This window comes from Leucoraja erinacea, chromosome 28 (genome assembly GCF_028641065.1).
Source record: "Leucoraja erinacea ecotype New England chromosome 28, Leri_hhj_1, whole genome shotgun sequence".
In the NCBI taxonomy this organism is placed as follows: Eukaryota; Metazoa; Chordata; class Chondrichthyes; order Rajiformes; family Rajidae; genus Leucoraja; species Leucoraja erinaceus.
In genome coordinates this window covers 1,192,646-1,218,309 of record NC_073404.1, presented here as the reverse complement: position 1 = coordinate 1,218,309, position 25,664 = coordinate 1,192,646, and the positions used below count along the sequence as shown (strand labels likewise).

At 42.8% G+C, this 25,664-nt stretch overlaps 1 protein-coding gene across 11 annotated transcripts in view; it reads left to right on the top strand.

Annotated features, from left to right (window-relative positions):
* cux1b (cut-like homeobox 1b) overlaps window positions 1-25,664 on the top strand; it is a 445,030-nt gene that overhangs the window by 369,143 nt on the left and 50,223 nt on the right. For 6 of the 11 annotated variants that reach the window (XM_055657460.1, XM_055657464.1, XM_055657461.1 and 3 more), the window contains 3 exons: window positions 1,353-1,490; window positions 9,412-9,676; window positions 12,919-24,766. The exons of 1 other annotated variant lie outside the window; for it this stretch is intronic. In XM_055657460.1, coding sequence (XP_055513435.1) covers window positions 1,353-1,490; window positions 9,412-9,676; window positions 12,919-13,684 — 1,169 coding nt within the window. In that variant the 3' untranslated portion in view covers window positions 13,685-24,766. Of the gene's footprint in view, window positions 1-1,352; window positions 1,491-9,411; window positions 9,677-12,918; window positions 24,767-25,664 lie in introns of those variants that run through there. 4 more of the 11 variants (XM_055657469.1, XM_055657465.1, XM_055657467.1 and 1 more) reach the window with 1 other exon arrangement.

Genomic DNA, 25,664 nt, shown 5'->3' with positions numbered 1-25,664 from the left:
ATCTGCAGTTCCTTTCCACACCCTCTGTAAATATTGTATAATCTGATTGCTGGGGTGGAAAGTAGAAAGGAGCAGACTTTACCATGAGTGGATGTGCACAAAAATAATGTGAGGAATTCAATGTTATTTTTATTTTTATAAAATACTCAAACGTTGTATTTTGAGTCAAACGTGTGGTGTTTGTGCCAGTAACTCAGCCCTTTGTGATATTGCCTTCTTCAATCTGTGCAGTTCCTGTAGTTATGCTCCCAATGTGCTGTTGCACCTGCAATGATGAAGGATTAATAACATATTTTCAAGCCAGGGTAGTATATGGTCTGGCAGCATCTTTTGAGGGAATGGATAGGGAACATTTCAGGTCGGGACTTCAGTTCTGACCCTAAATGTCACGTGTCCACTCCTCCACAGATGCTGCCTGAGCCACTGAGCTCCTCCTTTGTGTTTAGCTCAGGATTGCAGCATCTGCAATTTCTTGTGTCTCCAGTGTATGGTTAGACCGGGTAATTGGAGATGCCATACTTGTGCGAGATGTCATTGTCTTTCTACACATTGCAAGTTTGAGATGTGCTGCTGAGAATGTGTTCTCTGCTCGTTATTATACTGTATGGTATTTTGATTGTGGTCCAAATGTTTCTCCTCTCATGCCAAATCTTGACATAAAACTAAACAAATTCAGTCATCTGTGGATTAGCTCCAGAAACACAACTAGAAGAATGACTGCTGAGATTAAAACTTGTTAGGGAGTCTGATGGCCCTAACTAGCTCAATGTGTATTCGGTTCCAATCCATGTTGTCAATGCTTAATGACAACAGTGATGGTCGACAAAACGTTGTCAGTGTCACTACACCCTGAAGCATGTACTTTCCTCATCTTCCCTAGTCGTGCTGGCATATTGACTGGATTGTTCTGTTTAGTTGCAAAGGGTTTAAACACTTGAGCCTTGTGGCAGATCGCAGGCTACTGACATGTGTTGAAGGTGAGAGTGGCAAAGTGTGAAGGAGATGTACAGCAGGGTGATGAGTGCCTTGTCGGGGGTGATGCCAGAGGCAGATATGACAACGGCATTAAAGACACTTGGATATACAAGGAATGGAGGGATATGGATTATATGCAGGCAAATAAAAGTTGCCATCATGTTTGGCACAGACATTGTGGGCAGAAGGGCCTCTTCCTGTGCTGTACTGTCCTATGTTCAACATGCAGTTTAACAATGTTTCAAAGAAACATAGTGGGAATTGGGATGTTCTCTTATGACTGAGTTGGAAGCAGAAATATCCTATTATCAAAATATTTTAATTATTATTTTATTATATTATTTTTAATATAATTATTATGTTCTATTATTCGGTAGAGATGCGTCCTTGCAGCGCCAGAGACCCGTGTTCGATCCTGACCTCAGGTTCTGTCTGTGTGAAGTTTGCAAGTTCTCCTTGCGACTGCGTGGGATTTTCCACGGGTGCTCCAGTTTCCTCCCACATCCCAAAGACAGGTTTGTGAGTTAAGTGGCCCTCTGTAAATTGCCTCCACTGTGTATGGAGTGGGGAAGTGGGATAACAGAAGTAATGTGAATGGGCGATTTATGGTCGGCATGGGCCGAAGGGCCTGTTTCCATGCTGCATCATTAAATTAAAATCTAAACTAAACTGTTTCTCAGTAATTGAATTTTGAAATAATTGTTCTGAGTGAGATTAGCTACATATGTCAAGTTATTTAGTCATGGGGAGGTTTTCAGAATTATGGCTCCTCAATCTATTTAGCTACCGGATTCAACTGTAATGTAATACTTCCAAGGGTTTTTTCAGCAAGAATACAGGGACTTGCTGGGTTATGGAAACCCTGACTTACTGAAATCTGACTTTGTTAAATCTTCTATAAATGGTTGAAACAGTTTTCAAGGTAGGAAAGTTAGTACCTGTAATGCAAACATCTTCAAGACTTATAGAATAAAAGTGGCAGCTAGATAATTCATAAGCCAACCAATCTTCAAAAAACAGTTCATAAAATTGCTATCTCTCCACCATGAGGTAGATGCCATTGTGTTTAAGAATGCAGGCTGCCAGTTCACAACAGGAGGCCACTTAAGAGATTTGGTTTGGGGATCTTGTCTTTTGATATTTGTAAATACTTATTATACAATCTAACATCAGTTGATGGATGAAACTAGCCAGTCAATGAGGGATATTCTGATTCTGTACCATTCTCACAACACAGGGGAAGACAATAAATAAATGCTCATGTTAATGAGCCCTTGTTGAAATTGTTTTATTCCTGAAATCAGTTTAGTTTAGTTTAGAGATACAGCGCAGAAACAGGCCCTTCAGCCCACCAAGTCCGCGTCGCCCAGCGATCCCTGCATATTAACACTATCCTACACACACTAGGGACATTTTTTACATTTACCAAGCCAATTTTACCTACATACCTGTACGTATTTGGAGTGTGGGAGGAAACCGAAGATCTCGGAGAAAACCCATGCGGTCACGGGGAGAACGTATAAACTCCGTGCAGACAGCACCCGGTTCCCCGGCGCTGCAAGCGCTGTCAGCAACTCTGCCCCACCGTGCCACTGTACCTTGTTTATAAACAGTTCCCAGTTCCCTTATATAATCCAGGGGGTTGTCTGTACTTGAGGTTTAAGTTTGCATAAGTTATGTGATCTGCAAATAACTTCCATCTACGAAGGCGTCAATTGTGTATCCATTGCAACCACGTCTTGTTGATTAACGGATAGATTGGATTGAAAGATACAGCATGAAAACAGGATCTTCGGCCCACTGATTCTACACTGACTATCAATCATCTCTTCACACTAGTTCTATGTTAGCCTACTTTCTCATCCACGTTCTGCACACGAGAGGCAGTTCACAGAGGACAATTAATTTACAGACCCGCATGTCTTTGAGTTGTGGGAGGAAACCAGAGCATTCAGAGGAAACCAACCTAGTCGCAGGGATAGTGTGCAAACTCGACACAGACATCCCCCAAGATTAGGATCGAACCCGGATCTCTGGTGCCCTCTGGAGAACTTGGAAGGGAGTTGAACAATGTAAATTTGGTTGGGAATGAACTGTGTTGAACACGGTAACTTTGGCTGGGAGGTGGATGTGTAAAGCACCGTGAATTTGGCTGAGGGTTGATTGTGTTAAACGTGTGAATTTGGGCGCGAGGTGACTGTATCGAACACAGTGAAAGTAGCCAGAATTTGCCTCGAACATGGTGAATTTGGCCAGACGTTGACCATGTAAACACGGTGAATTTGACCTAAAATTGACTCTGTTAAAGGATGAATTTGGACATAAATTGACAATGTTTAAAAACAGTGGATTTGTCCGGAAGTTGAATGTGTTAAACAGAGTGAATGTTCCCGGAATGTGACTGCATGGGTTTTCTCCCGGAGGATCAGGTTTCCACCCACATCCCAAAGATGTACCAGTTAATAGAATATTTAACCTCTGTTGGCCCTAGTTGGTAGGGAATAGATGTGAAAGTGGGACAACATAGAACTAGTGTGAACAGGTGATTGGTGGTCAGCATGTCAGTGGGCCGAAGGGCCTGTTTCCCTGCTGTATCTTTCAGTCAATCTCAACTTGTGACGTACACAGTGAATTTGGCCGGGGAATGTTGAAACAAGGAACTGCAGATGCTTGGTTTCAAAAGGAGGTACAGTGTGCTGGAGTAATTCAGCGGGTCAGGCAGCATCTCAGATGAACATGGATATGGTGATGTTTCGGGTTGGGAAACCTCTTCAGTGTAATACTGGGAGATGACTATGTTAAACATCGGGAATTTGCTGGACATTGACTATGTTAAACAGTGTGAATATGGCTTGGAGTTGACTGTGTTGAACACAATAAATCTGCCTGGTAGGCAAACAACTGCAAAACCCATGTTCAATGTAGTATTTAGAGATACAGCATGGAAACAGGCCTTTAACCAGCCGAGTCCACGTCAACTACACAGAGTCTATGTTATCCCACTTTCACATCTACTCCCTACACACTTGGGGCAATTTACAGCAGACAGTTAACTTACAAACTCACACATCTTTGGGATGTGGGAGGAAACCAGATCACCTGGGGGAAACCACAGGGAGAACGTACAAACTCCACACAGACAGTGCCCGAGGTCAGGATTGAACTTGTGTCTCCGGCATTGTGAGGCAGCAACACTACTGCCTGCTCCACCGTGCCGCCCGAGTTGTGTCAGGTGGTCACTGGTCGCAGACTGAGCCTGTGTGTCGCAGACTCCAGCTCCTACCCTGAGTTTCACAGTGGGGTTGAAGCAAGTGGTTTATTATATTTCACTGCCATGTATTCATATCGTGATCATTTCAGTTTGCTCGAGGATATGTGTAACCATTACAAGCTTTACCATATCACAGTAATGATGGATCAGTTAAATAACTGGAGTAGTCCACGAGAAATCCGAGTTCATGTCACTCCACAGTAGCTAGGTAATTTATATTCTATATCAAATCTGGAATTGCCCATCTCCAGCCCAGTCTGGCACTGACTACCTGATCTGTATATGCAGTTCCCATACCAGTCTCAGCCATTGCTGCGGTATCCACAGAACCGCAGAATGACGGCACGGTGGCACAGCGGTAGAGTTGCTGCGTCACAGCGTCAGAGACCCGGGTTCAATCCTGACTATGGGCGCCGTCTGTACGGTTTATATGTTCTCCCTTGACAACGTGGGTCTTCACCGGAAGCTCCAGTTCCCTCCCACACTCCAAAGATGTACAGGTCAATTGGCTTGATAAAATAGTGTTTTGTCCCTAGTGTGTGATAGTGTTAGTGTGCAGGATCGCTGGTCATAGTGGACTTGGTGGGCCGAAGGGCCTGTTTCTACGCTGTATCTCTAAACTAAACTAAAAACTAAACCTCATTGGAGAGTGAGCAGTGTCACTCGCCAGGGGTCAGTGTCAGGGACATTCATATTCTTGAATGACGCACGCCATGATTTCTGAATTAATAGATGAGACAAGATTTGGCAATGTTGTGATCTGTGATGAGGATAGTGATGGGTTGTAGCAGGCTGGTAGAATGGGCAGATATGTGACAGATAACGTTTAATGCAGAGAAACATCAGGTGATGCAATTTAGTAGCAACAGAGGCAACTTAGAATAACCTCCTGGCCTGAGACCATCTGTTGCCAGCCCGGATTTACCCTGCTCTTGGTTCGTTTCCAGTCTCCCCCCCAACCTAAAATCCCTCTGAAAAAGCATCCGGACACAAAATCACTCTGTCCATGTTCTCCAGAGATGCTGCCTGAACCGTTGAGTTACTCCAGCATTTGTGTCTATCCTTGGCTGGAACTGAGGGACAGGGGGCTGTGGATGCAAAAGTATTCGAAAGTAGCAGCGCAGGTCATAGAAACATAGATACATAGAAAATATGTTAATGTGTCAATATAACTCTCAACCTGACATGTCACCTATTCCTTTTCTCCAGAGATGCTGCCTGGCCCACAGAGTTGCCCCAGTGTTTTGTGTCTATCTTTTCCCATTGGCTGCTTTGCTTTCATCTCTTGTCATTGTATCTCTCCTCATATTTCCACGCCTTTGTGAATTCACACTAAAGGATGTTTTGAAGTTTAACGTTTCAGCATGGTGAATGAATGGCCAGTGTAATCAAGGTATCTACAATCCCCCAAATAAAGCAGAATCACTCTTAGTGTAACTTGCCTCTGGTAACTATTTAATTATGATCTCACGCGGGTAGGTCCACTCAAGGAGGGGATTTATGCATGGAGGGAGTGGGTGAGATCCTTCATGTGTACTTTGCATCCGTCTTCAAAGAGAAAGTCATTTATAATAAGAGTCTGTTGATATTCCAGTGCGTGAATGGTGTCCTTCCATTAGTCTATGGAACTGATGCACCACAATGCTAAGAACTATATTCTGCACTCTGTATCTTTACCTGTGCTCTATCTATTGTACTTGACTTTGACGATTGTATTTATATACAGTTTACCTGATTGGATTGGATAGCATGCAAAACAATGCGCTTCACAGTATCTTGGTACATGTGACATGATTGGCATATCTTGAACTGTAAGGGAATCGAGGGTGTGGGTATATGTGTTGAAGTTTTGTTTAGTTTACTTTAGAGTTACAGAGCCCTTCAACCCACTGAGTGCGTGCGATCCCTGTACGCCAACATTATCCTACGCACTAGGGACAATTTACTTTTTTTAACCAAATCCAAATTAACCTGTGAACCTGTACGTCTTTGGAATGTGTGAGGATAACGGAGCGGCAAGGGAGAACCCAAACAGTCACAGGGAGAACGTACAAAACCTGTACGTACTGACAGCACCCGTAGTCAGGATTGAAGCCAGGTGTCTGGCACTGTAGGAAGCAACTCTTCCGCTCCGTCTCCTCGCCGCCCCAATGTGGGTGTCCTGTGCATGGCATCCATGTAATTGGGAAAGCTCACCAGGTCACTTTGTTTTGATTGGGGTAAATAATGCCAAAGTTGAAAGGTTGAGCTTCAGTTACAGCCAATGAATCTACAAACCTGTACGTCTTTGGAATGTGGGGGAAACGGAGCTCCTGGAAAAAACTCACCCAGCTTTTCTCCAGGAAGGATGCAATTTCACTGGCTCTCCACTCCGCATTGGACCACTTGGACAATAAAAACACTTACGTCAGGCTGGTGTTTATTGGCTACAGCTCAACGTTTAATACCATCATCCTTTCCAAGCTGGTTACCAAGCTCATGGAACTGGGCCTCTGCACGTCCCTCTGCAATTGGATCCTCGACTTCCTCATCCACAGACCACAGTCTGTTCGAATTGGCGGAAACACTTCATCCTCAGTAACAATTAGTACGGGAGCACCTCACGGCTGTGCGCTCAGCCCCCTGCTTTACTCACTCTATACCCATGACTGCGTTGCCGGACATAATGCCAACTCCATCATCAAGTTCACCGACGACACCACTGTTGTTGAACAAGTCAGAATATAGAAGTGAGATCGACCGACTGACCAAATGGTGCCAGCACAACAACCTAGCTCTCAACATCAGTAAGACCAACGAACTGATTGTGGACTTTGGTAGAGGAAGGATGAGGACCCACAATACTGTTCACATCAGTGGGACGATGGTGGAGAGTGTCAATAACTTCAAATTCCTGTGCGTGCATATTTCCGAAGATCGTTCCTGAACCCAGCACACCGATGCAATTATAAAGAAAGCACATCAGCAACTCTACTTCCTGAGAAGATTAGGAGATTTGGCATGTCGAAGAGGAATCTCCTAAACATCTACAGGTGCACAGTAGAGGGCATTCTGACTGGTTGCATCGTGGCCTGGTTCGGCAACTTGAACGTCCAGGAGCGAGAAAGACTACAAAAAGTTGTGACCACTGCCCAGTTCATCACCGGCTCTGACCTCCCCACTATAGAAAGGATCTATCATAGTCGCTGCCTCAAAAAGGCGTCAAAGACCCACACCATCCTGGCCACACACTCATCTCACCGTTGCCATCAGGAAGAAGGTACAGGAGCCTGAAAACTGTAATGTCCAGGTTCAGGAACAGTTTTTTCTCTACAGCCATTGGGCTGTTAAACACAACAACGAATAAGCTCTGAGCTCTGAACTGCAAAAGACTATATTATTATTGCACTATTTTTGTTATTTATTGAACTTTGTCTTTTTTGCTCTTCCCCCGTTATGTACTGTGTTTACATATTCACATGTTCTGTTGTGCTGCCGCAAGTAAGAATTTCATTGTCCCATCCGGGACATATGACAATAAAACACACTTGACTCGACTCTTGAGGTCACGGGAAGAACGTACAAATTCCGTACAGACAAGTACCTCTCTAGTTAAGATCGAACCCGGGTCTCTGGCACTGAATGCCAAACGTGAAATTCTGTGTCGAGAAATGGGTTTCTTGTGCAAACAACTTGTCCATTTGTCGATCACAGTGGTGAGTGAACAGACAGCGGTGGATGGATTAGTTACACTTGCATCCAGTGGAACGCGGAAGAATGAGAGTTTTCGACATATTGGTTTTCATCAGTCACAGTATTGAGTTTAGAAGTTAGGAGGTCATGTTGCAGTTATACAAGACGTTGGTGAGGCCACCTTTAGAGTATCGTGTTCTGTTTTGGTCACCATGTTATAGGAAACATGTTGTCAAGTTTAAAAGGGTTCAGAGATGATTTACGAGTATGTGCCAGGACTCAAGGGATATAGGGATAGGTTGAGCAGGCTAGGGCTTTATTCCTTGGAGCGCAGGAGGATGAGGGGTGATCTTATAGAGGTACAAAATCATGAGAGGAATAGATTGGGTAAATGAACAGAGTCTCTTACCCACAATTGGGGAATCAAGAACCAGAGGACATAGGTTTAAAGTGAGTAATCTCAGAGGTAACTTTTTTACACAAAGGGTGGTGGGGCAGGAACTATCACAATGTTTCAGAAACATTGAGACAGATACATGGATAGGGTAGGTTTAGAGGGATATGGGCCAAAAGCAGGCAGAAGGGACTAGTTTAGATGGGGCATGTTGGTCGGTGTGGGCAAGTTTCGCTGAAGGGCCTGTTTCCATGCTGTATGACTATGCCTTTATAAGAAGTGATATGACAGATCATACAAGATTCTGCATGGTTTTGACAGGATACGTAGAGTCAATGTTTATACACGTGGTAAGTCCAGATGAGGGATCGCTGTGTGAAAGTCAAGGTTCGTCTATTTAAGGCAGAGATCAGCCTAATTATTGTTTCTCCCTCACAGTGGTGAGTCTCTGAAATTCCTCAAAGGGCTGTGGAAACTGTGCCATGAGGTATATTAGATTGGACTGCAGACTTACATTACACTTGGATCTGTCATCGCATTAAATGTTGGAGCAGGCTCAAGGACTTGCTACTCTTGCATTAGTTACTTTAGAGATACAGCGTGGAAACAGGCCCTCCGGCCCACCGATTCTGCACGTCCCAGCTATCACCCCGCACACTAGCACTATCCTACACATTAGGGAGAATTTACAATTTACAGATGCCAATTAACCTACAAACCTATGCGTCTTCGGAGTGTGGGAGGAAACCGGAGCACCGGAAAAAAACCAACGTGGTCACAGGGAGAACTTACAAACTCCATACAGACATCACCTGTAGTCAGGATCGAGCTCGGGTCTTAGACGCTGTAAGGCAGCAACTCTGCTGTTGCGCCACCATGTCCCCCCCCCCCCCCCCCCCCCCCCCCCCCCCCCCCCAATTTCCGTTTGGAGGTCCTGGGTCAGCAGCCACGGAACATATTTAACATATTTGCTCACGCTAAGTAATGTTTGTGTTTATGACCAATCACAGCACTCCTAATCCAAAATAAAATGACACTGTTCTTTACGTTAGTGCAACATTTATTTTTCCTGTGACTCAACTTGCAATTTTTGTTTCAGCGTACATGAAGCGACGACATAGCTCCGTGAGTGATGGACATGGGAGTGATTCTTCCGTGGCTGGCTTGGACTACAGCCAGTGTGCCAGTCCCCAGCCACTGGTTCATGTGAAGAAGCCCAGGGTGGTGTTGGCCCCAGAGGAAAAGGAAGCCCTGAAGCGAGCGTACCAGCTAAAGCCATATCCATCCCCAAAAACTATCGAGGAGCTCGCTGCCCAGCTCAATCTGAAAACAAGTACCGTCATCAACTGGTTTCATAACTACAGGTGAGTGTTGACTGCCATTATTTTGGACATAGGTAGCCCATGCCATGGCTTCAACCAAGTACAGGTCCACCACCCATTTTCCAGCAACTGGTTGTCCGGCATCTCATCAAAACTTCCGCGCCAATCGGTAGATCAAATTTTACGAGAGACACTTGAAATCCCCTCAGAAAATGTGGCGCCTAGGCCGGGTGTGGCATCTGCGGGACAACCCATGTTTTGAATTTGCAGCTGGGGCTCTGGAACTCCGGCCCGGCTGGAGCCGGCTAATCCGTTCCCAAAGCTGCCAACATTGCGGGCCCCCACAAGCCAGGCTGCTCTAGGACACAGGGTAGCTGCGCATAGGATGCAAGGTTGGCTTGGTGACAGAAAGCAGAGGGTGGTGGTGGAAGGACACTGAGAGCTGGGAGCTTTGCTGTTTGTGATATGTATTAATGACTTGGATATGAGTGTAGGGGGATTGATAAGTGGCCAGGGAGAAGGTAGGTCCTGAGGCACAAGGATAAAATGGGATCTATCCAGGTTATTGAGGGAGGGGGAGGGGTCCAGAGGAGTCCCAGAGGGGAGGGGGTGCCCCTGGGGAGAGGGGGAGTGGGCCTCACATGTGGGGAAACTATTGGGGGTCCAGAGGCAGTGGGGGAGGGGTCCAAAGATGAGGAGTGGGGGAGTATAAAAGGCATTCGGGGGGAATGCACGGGGTTGTGGTTTTCTGGAGAAGAGTGGTGAGGGGCATGTTAGTGCTGTCGGGGGCTGGCAGGACCAAAACTATAAACACATCTCTCCTGCCGTGGGAATCTAGAGTAATTGGCATAGACTATTAGGAAGAATTGATTCACTAGTAATCTTTGGGATCCTCTTTGCCATTGTGAGATAGATTATGACATTAAATTTGTTCAGGGCGGAAGCTGGAGTATTTTGGGACCATGTGGAATCATCAGTCATAGGGACTGAGCAGGAAATGGTTTGGGCAAATGCAGGAAGCATCCACGATCTGAGTGAATAGGCTTCAGGGGCCTTGCCATCTGTGTTCAATGTCCTTGTCTCTCTCGTTGCATGCAGTGCTTTGTCCTCTTTCCATCTTGAACATGTGGTGTTTGGCCTGATCGCTGATCGCTGCCAGAGATTTTTGCTTTTAACCAAGTGCTATAAAATGAAAGATAAGTAATAGAAAATAAACTGAGGTCAGTATCACCACAGTGCACGGTATGTATATCAGTCAGGTATCACTTTAGCACGTTTGATGCAGTTAATCGATAGCGGAAAATAAAGTCCATCAAATGTCAAATCCCAGCTGAATGTTGCACAGGAATTTGAAAAGGGGAACGTAAATATTGAGTACGCTTTACTTTCCTGATTTGAAGGCAAATCTTAAGAATGCAGACAAACACGCCTTGATCAGGCATCTCAAAATCTGGAGTGTTAATTGGTTTAATTCAATGAAATACTGACAAAGTAAGCTACCATTTCATGGGATCTAAAGGAAGAAGCTAAGCAAGGAAATTTTAACTATATAGCTGAGCATTTTAACATTACGAACAATTCTGACAGGCATAAAATATAAGCCAAACATGCTGTAAATACCCAGCAGGTCGGACTGCATCTGTGGGGAGGAGAGACGGAATCTCTATTTCAGGTAGGATACCCTTCTTCAGAACTGAGGAGACAAAAGCAAAGATGTCTTATCAGAGATGGCCCCCTCAGCCTTTGCAAAGGGTTTAGAGGAGGTTAACTAGAATTATGCCTGAATTCGGGGTATTAGCCACAAGGAGAGGTTGGACAGACATTGTTTTCTCTGGGAAACTGGAGGCTGAGGGGAGACCTTTAGAATTCTTAGACTTTAAACATACAGTGCGGAAACAGGCCCTTCGTCCCACTGAGCCCACAGTGACTTGTCATCATCCCGTACTCTAACACTATCCTACACACTAGGGACAATTTTACTAAAACCAATTAACGTACAAACCTGCACGTATTTGGTGGAGTATAGACAGCAACCTAAGTCATGATCGAACCCGGGTCTCTGGCACTGTAAGGCAGAAGCTCTACCACAGTGCCACCCTGATAGAAATATATAAAATTATTAGTCATAGATGAGTTAGACAGTCTGAACCCTTTTCCAAGGATGGAAATATCAAAAAAGATACAAGTGCTGGAGTCACTCACTGGGTGAGACAGCATCTCTGGAGAAGATAGACACAAAAAGCTGGAGTAACTTAGCGGGACAGGCAGCATCTCTGGAGAGAAGGAATAGGTGACGTTTCGGGTCGAGACTCTTCATCATACTGATTGTAAGTGGGAGGGGGGGGGGAGCTGGAAGAGAGGAGGAGCTGGATAAAACCTGGCAGGTGGATACAAGTGAGGGGAGTTGTTGGTTGGACAAAGTCCAGCGATGAAAAGATAGAAGGTGTGAGACAAAATAATTGATTATCTTCTGTCTTTTCTGTATGGAAATATTAAATACTAGAGGGCATAGCTTTAAGGTGAGAAGGGCAAGGTATAAAGCGGGGAGGGTGGTGAGTGCCTGGAACGTGCTGCCCAGGGAGGCAGATACCACAGTGGCATTTGAGACATTTTTGGATAGGCACGTGGATATGTAGGCAATGCATATGGATTATAGGCAGGCAGTTAACAGTTGTCGTCATGTTCAGCACAGATGTTGTGGGGCAAAATGCTGTGCTGTGCTGTTCTGTCCCCCACAGATGTATGGACTTGCTGAATATCCCTAACGCTTTCCGTTTTCATTCATATTTCCAGCATTTGCGGGTGCTCTTGGTGTGGAGTTTGCATGTTCCCCCTGTGTCTGTGTTGGTTTCCTCCGGGTGCTCCGCTTTCCTCCTGCATCCCAAAGACATGCCCTTAGTGTGAGAGAATGGATGAGGAAGTGGGACAACGTAGAACTAGTGTGAACAGTGATTGATGGTCGGCGTGGACTCGATGGGCCCAAGGGCATGGTTCCAGCTGTATTTACAACATAAACTGATGAATCACACCCATTTTAGGATCTTCCATTCATACTTGTGGGAAACAGTTTTCCTGTCATCTATCAGGAAGATCTAGTCCATCTCTCAGGACTTTCCTTATTAAACATTTATACTAAATAAATGGACTTGCAGCTCTTCAACTTAATTAAACATGTGGGCTTGCTTTCAAAGCAATATCCATTTGTGTGGTGTGGTGAAAGATGGAAGGGAAGCCTCTTGAACTAGTGAGTGCTGTCTAACAGTTTGTCTCATGTTACGTTTCAGGTCCCGTATTCGGAGGGAGCTGTTCATTGAGGAAGTGCAGGCAGGGCAGACAGGATCTAGCGGCTCTCCATCTGTCAGAGGAAGTAGGACAGGTCACAGTTCCGAAGGGGAGAGCTGTGATGGAGGAGACTTGGAAGTGGTGGCTGAAGAAAAGGAGAATGTGATGGGAAAGGAGAGTCCCAGCACTGGGCGAGTGAGCCCTCAGGGAGGGCAGGTAGAGCCACTTTGTGAAGAGGATGCAGAGTCTCCCCTGCAGGGCGAGGCTAAAGACACCGCAGCGGGGGTGAACAGGAAGGAATCGTCGCACTCTGAGAGAGACGCAGCCCTCTCCCCAAATGCGGCGAGCGAAGACGAGAGGATCCTGAAGCGCCAGGGCCGAAGCAAGAGACCTCAGCGGGAAGCACGTTCGTCAGGCGCGTCCTTGGAAGAGCTGCGGAAGGGCCAGCCTCCGGTGCAGTCCGTCGTAGAAGAGGACAAGTCTACCTCAACAGCCTCCACGTCAGCGACTGGGGCGGAGGCCAGCCGGGATTTGAAAGAAGATACCTCGTTGGGGCAGCAGAAGACGGGCTGTGGAGGCTCCTCATCCTCGTCCACCACAGCCTTTCAGAAACGGCTGTTCAATTTCTCTGACACAGCATCACCTGCCCAAAAAACAAGCTTGCGTGAGAACAGCTTGAGGCGCAAGAAAGCAGCCAACTTGAACAACATTATCCATCGTCTGGAGAAGGCTGCCAGTCGGGAAGAGCCCATTGAATGGGAATTTTGAGATTAAATTATTAATTATGCACAAGTCCCGAGAGTTAGGTATTGGGAAACCTCGGACACTCTGTACTCATTTTATTCTGTCACGCACTTAATGCCCTGCAGGCCACAGGGCAAAAATGCCATAGGCCAAGGTGCATATAGAAAGGAGAGCATTAAGTTCTGTTCATCATAGCATTTTCAAAGCGAGAGTTGAAACATGCAGTTAAGCTTTTGTACCCTGAAGTGTTTTTGTGTCATGACTGATTTTCAAACTGTCTGGGATTAACTGTTACAGCTTTGCCTTCCCCCTCTGCCAAGTGGGCTTCAGGCAGCGGCAGCCATTGGCAAAAGAGGGGGTCTCCTTGCCATCAAATGGCAGCAGAGCGATATCACACTATTAACTTCTTAAGCAAGCAGAAAAAAAATTGGAGCGTTTTCAAATGACTAGAATTTTATAGCTGTTCAGTTGCCACTGAGAGATTGCACAGTCATCTGACTCTAAACACACTAGTTTGGTTTCTTAGATATTTTGAGATTTCTTGCTGTTTTAAACTTTGAAAGAGAAAAACACATTTAGCCCACTTATTTTTTAAAAAAAGGTTATGTAAAAAAAGATTTGTCAAAAAGATGTGGTAGGTGAGTTAGTGTTTCCTTGTATGTGAATTTAGAATAATGATATGTAGTGCACATTGTTTCATAGCTTTAACTGACTCTGGTTTCTCTGCAGGCCAGGGTTTGTTTAATACACTCCATTTTAGGCCAAATCAGGACAAGATCTGAACCTAGATATTTTATAACCTGCTTTTTAACCTCTGAACCACAAAGCACGCTGATCAGACCTCATATTATTGTCTTTTTGTGTGCGAGAGTGTGAGTGAGAACGAGTTTGTACGTGTGTAAGTTTTTAGGTCTGGCTGATTTCATACATACCGATGCACAGTTTGAGTGCGTACTGCCACCCTTTCCTCAATCAGCTATGTCATCCATAGGGCTTGTATGAGTTAGCTTGTCATAAGTTACATATTTTTCTTGCCATATCTTTCATTAAAACTAACAGTAGATGATTTCAGAATACAATAATATTTTTTGTGCTTATTTATAGGTGCGGTTTTTTTTCTTTCCATTGTTAGGAAGTGATGAAAGGGAGCAAGTCTTGTTCTAAAGGGTCAGACTGCCGGCAGTATTTGGGATATTTTACAAGTTTCACTGGATAAATATTGGCTCCTTGACATCTTTCAAGCTCCAGATTATTGATTAGAAGTTGTTTCACAGTGTAAATTGCATCATGATTTTTGTGTTGGTCCTTTTAGGTCAGAATCCATTGAAGTATCTGTGTAGCACAATCATAACCTGTCATTTTAATTATAATATATGAACTCTGTTTTCTATAATAATTATGGTTGAGGAGTTATATACCTGATATTGCACCATGGTGTGTCGTGTGTAGTTTTTGTAGCAGATTATGACTGTTTATAGGGAAACTACATTATCTGCATGATATGTTAAATAATCATATATTTCTTACATAAAATCATGCATTGCATATTGATTGAGCACTTAGCTGTTAAGTGTACTTATGGTGCTGATTCAACTCCAGCTGGTCATAGAGAAGGGCTCTCGGAGGCTGTAAGGCAGTGAGTTAGAATGAAATGCTCCATATCCATGCCCAACTGAGAACATTCCTCAACATCAAGCTGTACAACTAGCTTTCCCTCTGAAACATACAGTTAGCACAAGCCCCAGTGCAACATGATCCAATACAAAACTTCCTCCCAGCCTTTGAGTGTAATGTGTCGTTGCTGATAAACTATCATGGGCGATCTCCATTCACTTTTCTTTCTTGCTCCTCAGCCTGCCCATGGCTGAGAGAAACACACTACTTCCAGTGGTCTGCTGTGAGATGAGGTCCAGAGATGATTTTGGTATCCTCCTTCCTCCTACAAGACAACCGTTTAACATGACTCCATTAGCTGAGCCACATATCCTTGGAAGCTATGGTCTAAAAACAGGCCATTGGACTCACCCAGTTAACATTGGCTTTTACCCTTCATGTGAGCTTGATCTAATATCAATAACTGAATGTCACTACCTGTCATAGTGAAGTTTGACTTTACAGTTAGGATTACTCACTTTGGATTTGCAGTCAAGTAATATAACTGCTGTTCTCCTCTACACAGCCCAACAGTACACAGTTGGCCCTAACAGCCAGTGGATAAGAGTTACGCTCACTTGTAATAAGGGGTGTGCGTTCTTCCCTATTTATAGTAGTTCTACTGGTTTAAGGCAGAAATTAGTAATGAGACAGGATATTTCAGGAAGATTGACATTTTTGCTGACTGGGTTTTCTCGAAGCTGTCCTCATGAATACAGCATTAAGGCAGTACTCATTCCTGCTCCTCTCCCTTCTGCTGCTCTCCCTTTAGCCCAGGACCAGGAATTTACTGCCACTCCTCTGTTCCAAGCTACTGGATTATTACCAGACTTCACGCCTAAGGTCTGTGGGAGGAACATGTCAAGCTGAAAGCTTCTCATTTTGGTAACTTTGATAAATGAAACATTTTATAAAATCCCATAACTATTTTTGAGACTACAAGCTGTCCATCTGTTGTCTAACCCTTCCCTCCAACATATATATCCTTCTGCAAAACAGTCCACTTTGCAATGTAATCTTTATGCTGGACAACTCAGGAAATTACACCTCAATTGGATCACGTGAGGATTGGCGCTGGTATAACTTGAAGCTTCAACGTTGATTTTTTATCCTAGAATAAAGCAATTTAATCCTAGGAATCTTTGCAGTAGTGGAAATGTCTGTAAGGGCCCATCCATGCGAGGGGTTTAGGATTATAGGTACAACTGTCCCTTGTTCATTGTAATGAAGTTAATGGTGATACTTGGAATAATCATGGAAGATGTTATTTTTAGGAGATCAGTTGGGCAATAGGCCTGTACATTATTTTGACAGTGTTTGCTATCAGCCTACACAGAGCAGTTATAAGGAGGTTGTGTCAGCAACAGCATATTTACTTGCAGGCATGTGATTTTATTCATTCTAACTGTCTGTTTTGTCATTAGTGTTTTGTCATTATTACCTGTAGTCTTCACGCCTTTGTTACACTGGTGTTTAACTTTAGAATTGTGTGGTATTTCAGAATGATGTATAATGTAGCACACATTAGAAATCCTTTAATATTCATGAATATTAAGCTCCTAAGAACAGTGATCTTTATATTTTGTGCATAAGTATGAGTTAATAACGACAAAGTACAGATTACTGCCTTAGGAAATGAGCAAAGCCTAAAAACACATCCTCTCTTTAAGCTGTGCCGAAGCTAACTGAAGGTTTTAGAGTTAATACTCCTCAGTCAAATAGTCTTGGCGTTTGATCCTTTTGTTTGTAAATAACCTTTGGAGCTGAAATGTTGAGGATAATAGAAGCATTGACTTTGATTCTGTATTGGAAACACTGGTAATTTATTCCTTTGATATTTAGGTCAGACTGGCTGGAAAACCTGGTTGATTTTATTTGATGACTATAACTGCTTTATTGTCCCCTTTGCCCTCCCTGTAGTTTTCAGCATGTTGCCATTCATAGTCATTTCAACATTGATGCTTCATTTGAAATTTGGGTAATAAGTTTTACTTCATTTTTATTAAGATAGTTTACAGGCTAGTGTAAACTGTATTTCATTTCAAGACATATCCCTTTTAATAACTCTGTGTAGCCCAGTCAGAGTACAGACAGTTGCACCCGGTGATTTTATGGTGTATATTTACAGGTTTTGTTAGTTCTTGTAAATAATTGTAGGTCTTATAATTTTACAAACAGGTCAAATAGTTGGAAACTGTTGATTTTCCACACAAACCGTTTGGGTGGTAAAACAGTTTAGTCCTTCTGAGTGAAAATGGATAAAGGCATTGGCAACGATATATCATTTAGCATTAAGACTGAAGGAAGCACAGATTGAGATTCTGTCCCGGATAAAGAAATACCTTCATTCTCAATTCTTTACAACTATTTTACATGTGTCATTCTTTTGCACCCAACCTTTCCAAGAGACTGCTTCGACCTGATGATGTTAATTGCCAACTGTTACATTTTGGTTGTGTAGTATTGAACAATATTTTTAGTCTGAGAATCAGCTGTACAGAAGTGCTGAAACTTGTACTAAATATTACATTTGATGGCTAGAGCACTTGTGTGCACCATTTCCATTTTAGAAAATTGAAGCTGTCACCAAATTCTGAAGGTCTGTGGTGTGTTCTATGTACTAGATACTAGATTGAAACTATCAAAGTTCATTCCATTTCTGACCCATAACAGCTATTGAGACCATCCCCGTCTTTCCTTGGGTGATATTGCACCCAAATCTGCTGAGATTGCTACCTGCATTACCAAGTCACCTTAACATTCGTTGATTAAAACATATTCCTGTGAACCTCTGCTCAATTTGTGGATCCCAGCATTAAACGCTAACATTTGGTGCTGGTATAAGTCAGTGGAAATATCAGAGCAGGATAGTGTGTGCCTTGAGTAGGATAGTACGCAAAGAATGACAGAGTGAGACTCTGTCATAACCTGAGATACAATGAATGCAGTCACTGAATTGGTTCCCATAAACATTTGCACCAGTGGGTTAAAAGAAATAAAAAGGAAAATACATCCCCCAAAGCACTTATAGCATATTTTGCAGAGAATATATTTTTAAAATCTGTTGTGATACAGTCATAGAAGCACAAGATTTCTAAAATCGGAAGGAGAATAAATTCTGTTCAGAGCCTTAGAGGTATTTTCGTATAATATCCTTCAAAATGGCGGGTCATCAGCATATTTTCTCTCAAAAGCACTATTATGAAAAAAAAAAGCAATACTAACATTCCGTGGGTTTTTAGCTGTAATTTTGTAAAACAAAAATGTCTCCTTTGAACTCTTTTCCTCTAACTCTTTAAAAGATGTTTGAAATCATTTTGCTGTTCAACAGCAAGAAAATGCACTCCATGTTCCACACCTCCTGCCAGTTATAAAGCACAGCCGCCCAGTATACCTGTGCTAAAACTCCGTTTTGTAAATAAATAAATATTTGTTCACAAATTTTGGGAATTGGCTACCTTTTACAGCCAAAATTTTCTATGGAAATCTCACAAACATTTCACAATTTTCATATAGCGTATTTACATCTCAGAAAAATTTGCAGCCAATCTCATTTTTTAGGAGGGTATTGTAAAGGGCGTGCCCCACTTCAGCGTCATTTCCGCATCACGCAGGTGGCGGGCGAGGATTTTGAGAATCCCAAAATCGTGGGGCGCCGTGCGCTACCACGCGTCACTGCCTACGCCACCACGTGTCACTGCCTACGCCGCGCACGTCGTGACGCGTAAATGATGTCACGTAAATGACGCGCAAATGACGCCCAAGTGGGACAGGCCCTTTAGGAAAGAATGCATAAATTCTCTACATTTCTAACAACGTCCAGAGGCTTTCTACAGTTATTTCCTGCAACTAATCAATTAACGCTGAGATGAATTTATTATTTAGGCCTGCCCTTTATCTTGCAGACTTCAGCCAACTGATCTATTTAAAACCTTTGACAAGGTTGGTTGCATTCCTGAAAATAAATTTCACAGTTACTACTTCTAATTCATATATTATGTAAATCCTTGTGTTTTAATCAATGCTGGAAGACGTTACCAAGATATTTTCTGTTTGTCATGATGAAGACACATGCTTTGCATCCAGTGTAATTTATTCAGAGAGCAATATCACTAATGTAATCAATATGCGCCTTTATTTCACGAGCATTAAGTAAACAGCACACCCATTCATTTCATGAAAGCATGAAACACGGACACAGAGAAATGCGACTGTCACTGGTTAAATGATATAAAGTCGATTAAACTTTTCCCAATTTTCCCACAAAACTGGACAGTGGCAAAAATTATTTATTTTCAGTAGGAAATTGGACAGATACCTTTGTGTATTGTTGTTGTTGACCACTTTAGTTTAGTTTAGAAATACAGGCTCTTCGGCCCACCAAGTCCGCTCTGACCAGTGATCCCCGCACATTAACCTACACACGGTAGGGCCAATTTACAATTATACCAGGTTAATTAGCAGTGTGGAAGGAAACCAGAGTTCCCGGAGTAAACCCACACAGGTCTCGAGGAGAACGTTCAAACTCCGTACAGACAGCCCCCATAATCAGGATTGAACCCGGGTGTCTGGCGCTATAAGGGAAGAACTCTACCACTGTGCCACCCCCGTCCCACTACCCAAGTTATTTCTTCCCATTTGAAGTCAACTGGTTTAGCTACGAAAATAGCATCATTGGTAAAATTGATCTGTCGAATATTCTGTTAAAATATTCTTCATCGCCCATAATTATGATTTGTTTTTCTCTCTGTTGCTATTAAATGGTCCCATTGTTAGTTTTGATGTGTTTATCTTGCACAACCATTGCCTATATTCTCAACTTCATCATAGGCTTAGCTTAGATGGGGCATCTTGGTGGGCATGAACGAGTAGGGCTGAAGGGCCTGTTTCCCTGCTGCATGACTATGATGGATTGAGGATGATTGAGATAGCCATAAGGCTAAGAATTTTCATTCTTCCCTTTGAGACGGAAATGCTTGACTAACATGATTGAACTGTTGGGTTTTACACTTGTGTCCCCCTTTATTTTTCTTCATCCCGCCTGTGCTGATTTCCATCATTAGGCTATTCTAAACTACTAAAGCCTGACTCTTCTGACCTTAAGCTATGCATCAGAGAAATAAAACTATCCATTCCACCCTACCCTCAACAATTCCACAATCACTAAAATAGATCAAATTATCTGTATGGTATTATATGTACGTCCAGCAGCAATTTGGTTCACACAATTTCTGGTCACCTTAATTTTAATTATTTCCCTCTCTACCTGAGTATGTCAATAAAAATGCATTAAATTGATCACTGCAAAACTTATTTTGTGACGATGGTGTGTCGCAGGTGCAGTTGTTTCCACATCGTCCCCATCAGTAAATGTATCCTATCTGAGCTTGGGTCCGTGATTTTGTTTTTAAATGTAAATAAAGTACGACTGAATAAAAGTACTCCTGTACTTAAAAAAAATCCCAGTTGCTGGAATATGTAGGAAATGAGTCAACATGTGAGAGAAGAAACATTCCTGTTCCTCTTGAATCCCTCTGCTTCATTGCAGAGCTACAGAGTTTAAAGCCTCATCTGCCCACAGCCTTTCCACACATCACCATGGGGTTCTGCACCATCCTTTTGTCACAACTTGTTTGCTCTGTTACACTGGTTATATCCACACCATCACTTCTACATTAGTACCAGATTTCTCTCTTGAAATCTTTCTGTTATTCCCTAATTTATGTTTGTGCTTTCTCAGAATCCATATTAGTACGCATGCCTTCGATCACATCTCCAAATTTTTCCAGTCAATATCTTGAGACAGTTTTATTTCTCTCGGATGTGCTACTGACTGCTTTAAGGCACTGTGTATATAGAGGCGGTGTTTTTGTGGCCATATGCTAATTTACAGAGGGCTATTTCTGGTGTGTTCATTGATTGCTGAGCATCATCTTCAAGTGTAACTGCTGCAGTTCTGTGGCTAGCCTGGTTCAGCTGAGAGTTTCAACCATCCACAGTCAGTGACTACACATTGTTATCAGCAGGTTGGGGTCTCACTTAGACCAGGCCAAGTCAGGTGGACACACAAATGGCTGCAATCTGAAGTCATCCATCAGTTTTCCCTGATTTAATTTTTTTTAAATTTGTTTCTATCTTCTCAAAATCTAGGTTAGTGCCCATACCACCAACAAAGACATGCCCCTGTCTCACCCCTCCCTCCCTCTCACTCACTGAGCTCCCCCCTTACTCACACACCCCCACCCCTCCCTCTCCCTCACCCAGCACACCCCTCTCACTCACCCCCTTACACTAGCTATCTTCCCTCTGCACACTCTGTCCTGATGCAACATCTCGACCCAGATCGTTGACCATCCCTTTGTCTCCACAGATTCTTCTTGACCCGCTGAGTACTTCCAGCAGTATTTATTTGCTCAGATCAGTTGATCCAGTTTCCGACTCTTTCATCATAAATCAACATTGGGTTTTGTGACAATTCAACAGCTCTTTGGCTACCAAGTGAAGGTGGTTCTAATTAAATTTAAGCTCCCCAAAACCATGGGATGAGTTGAATTCCAATTCATATGGATTGAATCAATATGTTAGAAGACATATTCTAACCAATGTTTATGAATTTACTCCTGCGTTCATTAAGCCTTTGGATTTTTCCAATTCTTCATATTCCGTCCATTCTCCCTTTCATGCTCAGCTTCAGCCAGCAAAGTCCTTGTAATATGAGTTCATGAGATTAATTATATTATTTCGACCCATAATTAAGACCAGCAGTGTTGGTTGTCAAAAATGCAACAACCTGGCCGATAACAACACAAAAGGAAGTAAAAATAACGGAGAGGTCTGTAACGCTGGATCACTTAGCTGACAACTCAACTAATATTGTCAACCTCTCCACTCTTGAGGCCCATTTGCTTCCTTCCTTCTCATTTGCTAGTAAGAATCCATAAACCCAGACCGAATAGAATAGCTTCAGCAAATTAAGATCATGCATTTTATAAACAATTCTTGAAAACAAAACCCAGTTAGGATTTTTTTAGTGCACGTGTGCTTTTAAACTATCTTTTCCATTTCCCTGTACTACAAAGATAAACCCTTATGGTCAGAAGATCCAGTTGAGACTGCCTGCATTAAATGTCCACTTTCAGGAGAATATCCTTAATAATGGCTAGGGTGCACTCTGTTTCTGTGTTCCTTGCTTTAAAACACCAGTTCTCACTTTTTTTTAAAGGATTTATGTTCAAATGTTACCTAAAATAAAGTATTTTAAACTACTAAGTAACACAAAAGTGCAAATGTTACTAATTGTTACACTCAGTTGATTTTATTTAACGTTTCATTGGGTTTCTCAAAAATGTATGGCAGTTTTTAGTCAAAACCCTCGGTGTAAGAATGTAATACTGAATTTATCCTCCTGATCCCTTGGACAGGAGGTGAGAGGTAAAGGCAGGTCAGCTGTAAGATAAAAGATGCAGGACACTCCTATAAAAATGGATTACTGCAGAATTTGATTTGGAAAACCTCAGACAATCCAGCAACCCACATAAAAGGACAGAGTGACTCGATGCCTGGACAGAGAATCTGATCTGAAGTAGGGTCTCGACCCCGAAACGCCACCCATCCATCTCGCCAGAGATGCTGCCTGTCCCGCTGAGTTACTCCAGCATTTTGTGTCTAGGTTTCTCCATGACCTCCTGAATGCTGTGAAATGTGATTAAGCAAATACTGTTCTGGAAAATATGCTGACTTGTAACGTCAGTGACAGAACCTCTGACAACTGACTAATTTAATATAGCTGAAAGATCAACAGTCCGTTGTGACTCAGAGCTGGGGGTTTGAGAGTGGGAAAGCTAGGGCAAGCTTAGATCATGTTCATCGCAGTACAAATATGTGAGCTCTTCTTGCAGCATGGAGGTTGTGGCTTGATTTAGTCTCAAGATGTCGAGAAGAAATAAGAAGTGATAATAGAGTGTGACTGTGTCCAGGATTGCAGTTCCAGTAGAGATTATGCGTTAATACATGTATCCCTTTTCACTGCCTTACCCCGAGCATTGCTGAAATGTTCTGAAAAATGCCCCTTGGATCTTATGAGCAGATAGAGCAAGATCAGGAATTGCAGTCTGTTTTGGCCTGATGAAGGGCAAAGTATGTGGTCCCTATGAAAGATGAGAGTTATCACATTGGTGCTGAGGTATGTTAATGTCACAGCTGGAAGGAAGAATATTGAATGTTAATGTATCAGGTACCCCTGGGAGAAAAGGACCCTGTAGTGATGAAAGCAAGGCAAGGTTATGCCTTTCACCATGAGCCCAGTCTAGTTGCGGCCCGAGCAGGTTGCATTAGCTGCTGCGCTCATCGTCAGCAGTTACAGAGAGTTTGCCTCTTTGTCTGCAGTGGACTAAATCAAGATCCCACTGCTAAACTGCCCAGCCAATGATCCCTGAGACCAAACAAGCAAACGTCTTTTTATACAATTCTGAATAATAGGTCGTACCTGACATTTTAACTAGTCTTTACTCTCCTCAGATGCTGACTGACTTGTGGAGAGTTTGTTGCCTCTCTTTTTCTTAGGATTTCCAACACGTGCAGCTTTTTAGTGTTGGAGTTACCGACAACATTTGATTTAAGTTTGAACATGGCAAACGAGTTTCACTTTTGGCTGTTGAGATTGAGCACTCTTGCAACGTTGCACAGTGTTTGTTTCTACAGTGCGAGTATGAACCATGAGTTTATAACTTGACGTGAGACAGTGGTTGTAACATTTGCTCCAGCATCCTACAGCCGGCTGTGAATAAAATAGGTAGAAAGAAAAGGTCTTATTCACACAAGCTGTTCCTTTTTGTTGAGGAGGGCAATGGGATTCCATAGAATTAAACATGACCATCTGTGAAATAATGAATTGCCATTCGTGGGCAGTTTCTGAACTGTACTGCACGGCTCACTGATGTGATTCAGACCTGGACAACTTTAATAAGCTTATTGTCTGCCCTCTCCCCTAGACGTCTTGTGGTGTCTTATAGTTTAGCATTATTTCAGTTATTAATGCGGTCACAAACTAAATGTTTTAGATGATTTTTAGAATTTGCTATTCACAGTCACAGAAAACAAAGTCACAATAATAAACCCAGATGACCAAAACAAAGTGTCATTTATGTGCACATAGCTTTATGCTAAACATTTTTCACTGTGATCCACGTTTCATAGCTATTTTTTCTTGGTATTAGAAATTGATCAACACTTTTCTATATGGCTGGCAGAAGCAGAATCTACCCCCTCCGTTGGCAGAATCAGGTTTCTCTCTGTCTCTGGTGATTAGTCATAATGCATACTTTGTTCTCAGCACTGTAAACAGTCCCTATATGATATGGAGAAGCAATATCACTGTATGAAACTCACATGATGTATTATTCACTAGCACCCTAGGTGTGATAATTGAAGTAAATATCTTTTATACAAACACAGTATTGGCCTTCATTGTCTTTATTTATGTGTAATCATTTACAGTAACGACTTTAATTTGTGATACAAAGATATGATGCAAATGGTCAGATGTTTCAGCTGAGGGAATGCGTATGTAAAGAGTGCCAAGCTTGTGTGTTGATGTACGGCTGATGATATCCCCTCCCAGCTCGGCAGCTCAGGCTCATCTTGTGGCATTTTGTGAATAGTTAGCTGTGTTCCTACTAACCTTGGGCAGATGCTCAGTTATTCTCTTCCACAGAAAAGGCAGGAACTGTGTCCTGGTTCACATCTAGTAGTCCTCCCCTTGAAAGCCCCGGTGCATGGGCTTTTATTCTACCCTTCCAGCCATGATCCAGGTAGGCAAGTCCAACCTGTTAACATCTTCAACGTGAATAATCAGTAATGGGAAATATTCAGCTTCTGTTGCATGTTGCACAGTTTTATTATTAAAACTATAAGTTCTTCAATTTGTGTTAATCAAAACCTCTGGAAATCTTTTTCCTCTAAAATCCCATTTTGAATTGTGATGGGATGCAGCCACCTGCTGGAGTTATGGAACGTCACACATTTAAATCCTGTTGGTAGTCACATTATCCTGATCATCTTCAACACATTGAAACATAAAATCAAACTATAACATAATTGAGCGACACCTATTCCTTTTCTCCAGAGATGCTGCCTGTCCCACTGAGTTACTCCAATCTTTTGTGTCTATTTTCGGTGTAAACCAGCATCTGCAGTTCCTTCCTACACATCATTTAATTATTTCTCTGTGGTTGCCTGAATTTTGTTGATGTCTTAGAACTCTGAGTTATAAAGCATCCATTTTAAATTCTACACCCCCTCCCCCAAACATTGAGCTTGCAGCACATGTCCTTAGCACATTAGATAGGCACAA